The 9,589-nt window shown below is 32.6% G+C and overlaps 1 protein-coding gene across 1 annotated transcript; it reads right to left on the bottom strand.

The window, feature by feature from the left end:
- Nucleotides 1–488: 488 nt before the first annotated feature.
- LOC134280282 (uncharacterized) lies at nt 489–3,178 on the bottom strand. The gene is made up of 3 exons (XM_062762685.1): nt 2,298–3,178; nt 1,665–1,970; nt 489–1,582 (listed from the first exon to the last, which is right to left on the bottom strand). Exons 1-3 carry the CDS (start codon nt 2,782–2,784, stop codon nt 1,131–1,133), a joined length of 1,245 nt encoding a protein of 414 aa, XP_062618669.1. The 5' UTR covers nt 2,785–3,178; the 3' UTR covers nt 489–1,130.
- Between the last annotated feature and the right edge of the window lie 6,411 nt (nt 3,179–9,589).

Below are 9,589 nucleotides of genomic sequence, written 5' to 3'. Positions count from 1 at the left end.
AGGCCCGGGTTCGATTCTCGTCCGCGGCGCCGCGTCATACCTAGGACGTAAACATAGGTAGTGACTGTTCCTTCGCCAAGCGCTCGGCACTAGAAGTGAAAGTCACGGGTATTTCGGATATGACCTTAAAAACGTAGGTCCCGTGTCACGGTACATGTAGGCGCTGGCACGATAAAGAACCCTCACTGCTCAATGGCCCTGAGTGCCGAGTATAGGTCTAAATTTGAAGCCCTTCACCGGCATACGGTGACGTCTCCATATGAGTGAAAAATTCTCAGGAGGGACGTAAAACAATATACAATCAATCAACCATCTAAATATTCTTTTTTTCACGGCAACGTCGTTATTCATCAAAGAGAACATAAACATACGTCATGAATACTATATTGCCATCATTGAAAATTACAAATCCTCAAATTGTTCTTTCTTCTGAATAGCCTTTGTAAACTTATTTGTAGAATTTGATTTTACAAAATGCAAAAAACAGTAATGCACTTAACAAGACCGTATACACTATATACCGAAAAAAAAAAAACATAATATGAACAAATTCACAATATAAATATAAAATATCTGGAAAACAATTAGTGATATTGAAATTAAAATAAAAAGACTAAATTAAAATGACAACTCATTACAACTTCAGATCCATGGCGGATTTATTTTTAATTTGTTGCGTAATTTCCAAAGAAATGCCATGTGTACTGGAAAAAATATCATTAAATTTTACACTAAAAAAATAGTTAATATTTCTACCAATATTCGTGATTTTGAAGCAATAGAAAATAGTTAATTTTTTTTTCTCATATATCATAGTGAGAATAAATGAAACAATACTTTCAAAAAATGAAAACAAATCAATTCTATAAGAACATATAATGATATTTTTACAGAATCTTTGAGTCACCATAAATATAGAACGCTTTAATTGACTTATTTTTGAAAACAAGTACTTTTCATGAAAAAATTCTGATTGTAAGATTTTCAGAAATGATTTTACTGGCTAAGTATAACTATCGTCAAATTGGTAACCTTTACGAAAACTGTTTTGATGCATGATAATAAAGACGAATCATGACGAGAATGAATAGAATATTTTGTTAAAATCATGCAAAGCTTAATTTTTGCAGTCATGTCTCCATACCTTCTTGTTGGAAAACATGCAGTTTTACATTTAAAGATTCTAAAATAGGTTCTATTGGAGTAACTACAGTTGTATAATAGGAAGTTCCACCAACAACCATTCCAATACAAAATAAATGATCATCTCCGTCTTCATTGTTTCGAGGATCTACTTGAAAGACAAGAGCACCGGAGTCTCCTTGAAGGGCAAATGGTTTTGGTGGTATTCCCGTATTTTCAAGTTGTGAAAGATAAACTTGTGCGTTCTGTGATGGTGGGTTTGTAAGGCAGAGATGTGCATCTCGGCATCTAGCAGCCATTCCATTCACACTCAAAGAACCTTTTGTAAGCCCACTTCTTGCACCACATTTAATACAAAGGTTTGTACGTTTGGTATGTGTTCTGCAATAATCACGCGTTGCCCCTGTGGAGTATTCTGGAATATTTTCTAAACTGAACCCTAAGAAAAAAAGAAACATGAAATATTTTATCAAAAAGATAAGACAATTAAAATTCAATAGGGATTTTAACTGAAAATTTACCAGCTTCCAATAAATCGTTCGCCATCAACTCTGCAAAAAGTCCGCGTTGTGAAACGCGGTCATCCAACCTTACAAGGGATGCATCCACTGTTACTCCTCGGTGAAATTGCAAAACAGACTTTATGTGTAAACCACTTGTTGAATTTGTATTCCTGTAGCCGTAAGACGGTTGGACGACTTCTAAGGCTGTCTTTTGTTGGGATCTGTTGCTGGAAAAATTACATAAGACATGGCCACAAGTAATAAATCCCATATCTCCTGTGCTGAGAGCCACGAAACCACCAAGAGTTCCCTCATTGTTTTCATCTGTAAGCAATATGTTTTTATTATTTGAAAATTATGCATATAAAATCTTTTATTTACAGAAACTAATGAATGATTAAATCAATTATTCCCTAAAATATAAATTGTACAAATCATCTTTCTGATTTTTGTTGGAATGCAAAGGTCAGTTGGTATGATATATATCAAAAACAATAAAATTTTACTATTTCCTATTTTTTTTACGTGGTACTACTAATTTGCTGTTTAATGTGCCTGTTTCAAATAGATTTTATTTGCCATATATGAAAGACAACCAAATGTAGATATTTCATTCGTTATTTTTACGTTACCAAAAAAACCTTTTTATACCTGTTTTTCCTATACTTGCCCCCATCATCAATGGATTCAGTACATCAGACGCTCTTTTGAAATAACTCTCATTTGGAAATGAATAAAAGAAACCCCCTCTTACATCCGTCTTTATTCCGTTTAGTTCTTTTGGGAACTCTTTTTCCTCGTACGGTACAACTCCTTTGCAAGAGCAATGCAACACAATGCAGGGTACAAAATAAATTATCTCTCCATTGTTTGTGGAATGATATGCACAAGCTGATATAATTTCTAGGTTTGAATGTTTCTCAAGAAGATTATTGGCATTATCTTTTATTTGTCGTTCTATTGCTGATAATTTATCGTCGTTGATAATATTCTTATGTTCAAATTGAAATCTGGAAACAAGCATGCATTCGGAGGAGGGCTGCATCCAAAGTTTGCAACAAATATAAACGTTTTTACTACGATATTGAAACTCTTTTTCCTCAATGACTTTTAGTTTATCAATTACCACAACTATCATCTCTCTGTCCCATCTGTGTTTGTTTTCCCAGATAAAGGTGAACGATATTTAAGTTCTTATACTTCTTACTAATCCATTTCTCAAATTCTTTGAGTAGTGCCTTTCTGTCCCCGATGCGATCTTAATACCAGTCAAATTTAAATAGACATCCCTTTGTGAAATTATATATTCCAAAAAAAGATATATGTATACAGTGAGAACTTCGTAAAAATCAAATAGGATTCAATATTCTGGAGAAGGCTAACATACAATATAAGCAGTGCAAAATGGCTGATCCATATATGCATTCGCAAAAAGAGTTATGCAAAAAAAATGTTTAAATAGTCTTCTACATATGCACAAACTACTCTAGACGTTTAGAGATGCTTAGCTAATTAACATTAATCATATGTTCGTTCTTGAAAATATTTACATTTATAGTCTATTGACTAAAATATTGTTATATTTTCTGACAATGACCAGTATTATTTTTTAATAAGTATTTCTAAAGTTAGTCTTACAGTGCCTTACTTGTAAAAAGTAAGCATTCCATTCACATGTATGTAGGTTAATTAATATGAAAATAGATTGTATTTTAATTTCTAAATATGATTCTGTCTTAATAATTAAACGACCTGTATTTATAGAGTTCTAGATAGGCTTTGGTAATTTTAGTGCATTTAGAACGACGGCAAAAAGAAAAAAAAACATTTTTTTCAAGATTTTAAAACTGTTTTGAAATAGTTAAAAAAAGACTGTTTCATGGCTTTATAATTTGTGAATTCCGAATTTTGTTCCCATTTTACTGTTTTCCATGTCTCTTTACACTGTGTAATCAAACTCACTGTCAATTCCGACACAAAAATCGACTCCCAGTGCCTGTCGGATGAGACAGGTTTCACTGTATACCGTAAATCTGGAAAATTTTGGTCGATTTTATTTTGCGAATTCGGTTAAAAATGCTGTTGATTAATTTTTACGTTTCAAAATTTTGCGAATGACCACTGCTTTGTTTACAATATCTTATTGGTAATTTATTTTTAAGAAAAATATTTTTGCGTATGCAATGAAGTCGCAAATTTGCTAAAAATTTATCCACAGCAAAGTTTCCAGATTTACGATATACAATGTAAGAAGAAACGCCCAGAGGAAACCTATAAATTTAAAACCAAGTTGAAGTATTATCAAGTATTATACTTTTACAATCACAATTCAATGTTCTTTATGATTAGTTTAGACATAAATCATAAAAATCTGCATTGATCAGAATCGGGAGGGATCTAAATTTAAAAGACGTGTGACTTTCATATACCGCTCTCTTGTACATGTAAAAAATGTGAACTGGATATTTGCCAAAAAGAATAAAGATTTAGAAAAAACAATAATGGGTTTCTTTCTATGACTTGTAGTTTAAAATTACCTTCATGCAGAATATCCCGGTATGTCCTTTTAGAATACACGCCTATTGTTTCTATATTATAACTACTAAAAATCAGTCAATGGACTAATATAAACATTAAAGTACAGATGATTTCCTTTAAAGACTCAAGAATATACTAAAAAAAATCAAGAACCTCTTATCTTTATATTAACAAAAAAAATTGACTTGATTTACTGTGAAAAGAAAATGCAATTTTACATTATTCCAATAGATGTGCTTTTTATGATTCTTTACACAGTCCGAAATTTAATTTGTTTGTTGTAATTTAACAAAAAAATAAAACAATTCTCCACTCTTCGGATTTATTTCGAGAATGTACATGTAATAACACAGTACATTTTACCACTTACCAAAGTTGGTCTTGTCATTTTTTTCTCCTACAAAAAAAAAAAAAAAAAAATCCGTAATTTCGTGCAATTTATTAAAAGTGCAAAATATAAGAATATTTCTCTAACCGTAACGTAAAAAAGAAGAAAAGCCCTTATGCATATTAAGTCTTTTAGACCTTTGTTGCTTTCTAAAAGTAGATGGGAATAATTTAACACTTACTTTTATTATTGTTTTCCTTCTTTACAACTGCAACAAAAAAGAAAAAAGAGCTTAGTATACTATGTTTAAAGGACTTAAAAGAAGGGAAATGTAAGGAAGATGACGGTTTGTAAAGTAGGAAAACCAGGGTCAACCTTAATTTGTCTTCTTTCTATGTTTAGCAAGTGCCTTGCAACACCACAGCCAAAAGACCTAGAGGGACTGTGAGCAATAAGCTCAATAAAGGGTAATCCGCATCCATGTATAATAATGGCAGTGTCGACGTTTGCTGTGGAAAACTCAAAATTTGTGTTGGATAAAAAGTAAAATAGGAGGTGTCAATGGAAATATGTAATAAGATAAAATTTCATTTCGGTGGTATGAGAGAAATTGCGGACAAGAGATAGTCACCATAAAGCGTAACAGACGGACGGACACCCCGACTACTACGTATGTGTATACCATTCCACATATAAAGCGGGGGGGGGGGGTATAATAATCGACCAGGGATTTCTTGTCAAGGATGTAGTGGGAATTCTTTAAAAATTTTACGAGCGTAAAACACTAACTTTTAAAGATGAATCATGTTCTTTATCAATTAATAAAATTTTATATCGTCGTTCACTTAGTTTGTTTTTCACGCGAACCTAAATTATATATGATATATGACTGTGACGCGCCAAGCAAAAACCTCCCTTATCTCTATTATGACGTAACGTCAGAAAACGCGTCTAAATATCATAAGGACGTAAACGCTGTATTCTCGTCTGCTATGTGTTTAACTTCCTTGTTCAAGCAATGATAACAACGTTATGGAGGAATTTCAGGTGAGTTTTTTTTCTGACCTTTACATCAGCATAATATATTTGCAAAAAAAATTTAAGTTGATTTTTTTTTTAATTAGAGATAGAATATATCCTGAATGAGAAAAAAAATATTTGAGAAACTTGTTGGACCAATATACTGTCATGTTGATTGTCTATCGTTAAATGCAAATTCGACTTTTTGGATGCATGCAGGTGTGGATTTATTAATTTTCTTTTACACTTCAAATGAGAAATTTAGCATTCATATTTCAATAGAAATATAATATAAACTTTGCATTTTCATTAAATTATACCGCACTGGTGCACAGGATTAATTACCTTTATGCACAAGCTCTGCGTAAGCATTATTTAAGCAGAGCTCATGGCTTGGTCAATCAAGCAATTTCTATTGACTTTATTGATAAAATTGCAAACTCCTGTTGCTATGCTTATTGAATAATGTGGAATATAAAGGGATGTATGAAATTCAGATTATTTGATTACGACAGTGTGAAAACTACCAGTATAAACTTTGTTGCCAAGTTGTTGCTAATGTAAACAAAGGGGCACAACCCTAATTTTTTTTCAGAAATGAAATTCAAGAATTCGAGAATTTATCTAATGCAGTTACAATTTGTTAACGAAATGCCTATCAATTGTGTTTGTGAATATAGATAAATTTATAATCATTAATAGGCAAAATTGTACTATTATCAGAAACCCTTGGCTAGCGAAGATGCCTGTATGACTTGGCCGAGTAAATTTAAAACTCAAGAATGAATGGCCGTTCCATTCTAAGAAAATCATTCATCATTTTGTTTAAAAAAATATGATACAGTAATCAATTTACTACAAACACAAAGGAAGACCCAATGTCAGGCTTTAAAAAAATCACATGCATTTGTTTCAGGCCTACTAAGATTTATATGAATAAAGGTTTAGAGGACCTGGTACAAATATGGTTAATATATCAATTTAAAGTATTAGATCTGATGAATAATCAGTTAAAACAAGGCACACAATTCTTCACAAAATTGTTAAGATTTACCCTAAGTTCTTTTATCTTTTAATATCTCAAAAATTTGAACATCAACTAGAGTTTAACCTGTGCTATTACCAAACAAATAAAAAATAAAATAATAATAAGTTGTAAACAAAAGAAGTTCTCGACTGATTTAACGGTTCAAACCACCAAAAAAAATCGTCTATAATTTTTATGTAGTAGTAAAGATAAAGGAAAAACAGATACATTTTAAATCGAGGGTGGATCGGGCAACGGAAAACAAAAACATATATTTAATTTTGACTTCAGTCACCATTTTCATCTAATACCCCCCCCCCCCCATAATATTAAACATGCAAGGATTGTACTTTGAACAAATATTTTTATCATAATAAATAAAATAAATGATTAATATAATAGATGAATTTTTTTATCAAACACATTTTGGAATGCACGAAACCTTTTTAGAGTCACTTGTATTTTATATGTGCTTGATTTTTTTTTTTTTTGGTAGGAGCTAGAGGAACTAATAAACGAACATTTTGGAGTAAGTTGCAGAAAGCGTAAATCAATTTTTGTAGAAGATACTTCCTTTGATGACGATTCAGAAGTTGATGAACCTTTATCAATAAAGAATCGAGCAGAACATTTTTTTCAATTCAGTTCAATGATGAACGATTAAGTGAAACTGAGGAAGATGTTATTTTTGATGTGATCCAAAGAGGATGCAAATGTGTGAAGATGTGTCTCAACAATTTCTCAATACAGGAAATTATTGATCACATATACTCAATACGAGAATTAGTAAAATCTGAAAAGGAAGTCATGATAATGACAACATTATATGATTTAGTATTTCGCCCGAAACCTAAATGTCCTCGAAAAAGAGTGAGATATAATTTTCACTTTTCGTAGTCAACAAATCTGTATAGCTGCTTTTGAGATTGTATACGATGTGAAAGAACATACTTTAGATAGTCTTCAAAAGCATGTTCAAGCACACAGAATAACTCCACGAGTTCATGGAAACAAGGGTAGAAAAGCCCCAAACGCATTCAAGTTCGATGAGATTTTTAATGTTGTTCAATGCTTGCAGAACTACGCCACTCAAAATGGTATTCCACAACCGGCTGGGCCCAGGGGCGGTGGTCCAGAACCTCAAGTTTACTTACCATGTTCCAAAACAAAAGATGAAATTTACAGGCGTTATACAGAGGATTGTGGAATGACAGGGATACGTCCTCTAGGTTTATCTTCTTTTAAGGACGTGTGGTAGAAATGACACCGCACATCAAAATAAGTAATCCACGGATCGATGTGTGTCATTTGTGTAAAAAGCATAGAAATGCTATAAGAGAAGCTGTTGGTGATGCAGAGAAACTAGAAGCTACGATTAATTTCCAAAATCACCTTCAAATGGCAACAAGAGAAAAACAAGCCTACCAACAAGCGTGACAGATTCTGTAACTGAGCTTCAAGGCATTACAAGAGGATATGGACCTGTAGATCCATGCTCTAAGCCTTATACTAAAGTTCACTTTACATTTGATTTTTCTCAGCAATTGTTTTTGCCTCATCACTCCAGACAAATGGGCCCACTTTATTTCTTGGTTCCTCGCAAAGTTCAACTTTTTGGAGTGAGAGTAGATGGCATTCCAAGACAGTATAACTACCTGGTCGATGAAAACGAAACTATAGGTATGCAAATATATTACATGGACGTTTACCTCACAATAAAAAATAAGACTATTTCTGATTAAACTACTTTTTTATGTAAATTAATGAAATTGAATTACACTTTCAGGGGAAAATGGATCGAAGACACATGGACCAAATGCTGTAATATCAATGCTACATCACTGCTTACACAACTTTTGATTAGGTGAAAACGAGTGCATTGTTCATGCAGACAATTGTACACGTAATTCTGTTGTTAAGCTTTCAGTTCATACCGGTATCCAATCATATTTTTTCCCTTAAATAATAATATTGATTTTAATTGTACCATTAAGTCAAAATAAAAATCGATATTTGTTGGCCTACTTCTGCTGGAGAATTCTGCTTGGTTTGCATAGACAAATAACATACATGATGCAGATTCCAGGACATGCAAGGTATTTACATTTTTGTAAATTACTTTCTTTAAAGCAAAAAAGACACCTTATCATGTGAATTACATTCAGAATTATTTTAATGATTTCATAAGATCTGTTTAGATGCTTAGTGGATTCGAATTTTGCACATATCAAACGCCTCTACAAGAGAAGTGATTGCAACTCCCTCGAACAACTAAGATCTATTGTTGACAAGTCCAGCTACTCCAACAATGCCTTTTTATATGCTGAGGAGGAATCTTGGATGTGGTCGGATTGGGTGCAGTTCTTCTCCGAGCACTTTGTTTCACTCAATGGTTTGCGCGGATTCCAAATCTTTCGATTTTGCCATGACAGTCCAGGGTATGTACTTTGTAAAAAGTCCAGTGATGGTGAGGAGATTCCTGTGAGACTTTTGAAGTCTGATGTAAGGCATTTTTCTCATGATGCGCGACCTAGAGACGCAGGGGGAATAAGGAAGCATACAAAATATTCTACCTTGGCTAAATCAGTGCTGCATTATGACGTCATAGTAGTCAAGATGACCTCAATTTTAGAAATCAGGTTTTCGTAATATTGGTATTTAGCTATGTAATTTAACTCTAGAAAATGATTAGAAACTTGTAAACATTAACAAAGATAAAATGTTTTTATTTTGATATGATGAAACAGTCATTATGATTGAAATCTATCACCGATGACGTCAATTGTGTACATCAAGTAACTTGGAAATTGATCATGTCGTGTAAAGAGAATTTGGCTAAGACGGCATGTTCAAAGAATCGTAAAATGGAGTTTAAAAGGAAATATCGGAAATATTGTGTTAAATTCATATGGAGTTCAATTAATTAAACAGGTATGCTAATTTATTTTCATCCATTATACTCTCTTTCGAAGACAGTCAGCTATATTACGTATCCCGATCGGCCTATCGTCCGTCATTCTTGATCAAAAA

This window comes from Saccostrea cucullata, unplaced genomic scaffold (genome assembly GCF_032062105.1).
Source record: "Saccostrea cucullata isolate Sc308-1 unplaced genomic scaffold, CSIRO_AGI_Scuc_v1 ctg518, whole genome shotgun sequence".
Taxonomy (NCBI): Eukaryota; Metazoa; Mollusca; class Bivalvia; order Ostreida; family Ostreidae; genus Saccostrea; species Saccostrea cuccullata.
Note: the sequence above shows the minus strand (reverse complement) of the source record. Positions and strands in the feature narration are given on the sequence as shown.

Bases quoted from the DNA above. Each gene is read 5' to 3' on its own strand.
- LOC134280282 (XM_062762685.1), bottom strand. From the start codon at position 2,784: ATGATAGTTGTGGTAATTGATAAACTAAAAGTCATTGAGGAAAAAGAG. The intron at 1,971-2,297 runs GTATAAAAAGGT...TATTGCTTACAG, and splicing joins GGCAAGTATAGGAAAAACAG to ATGAAAACAATGAGGGAACT. The intron at 1,583-1,664 runs GTAAATTTTCAG...TTTTTTTCTTAG, and splicing joins GAACGATTTATTGGAAGCTG to GGTTCAGTTTAGAAAATATT.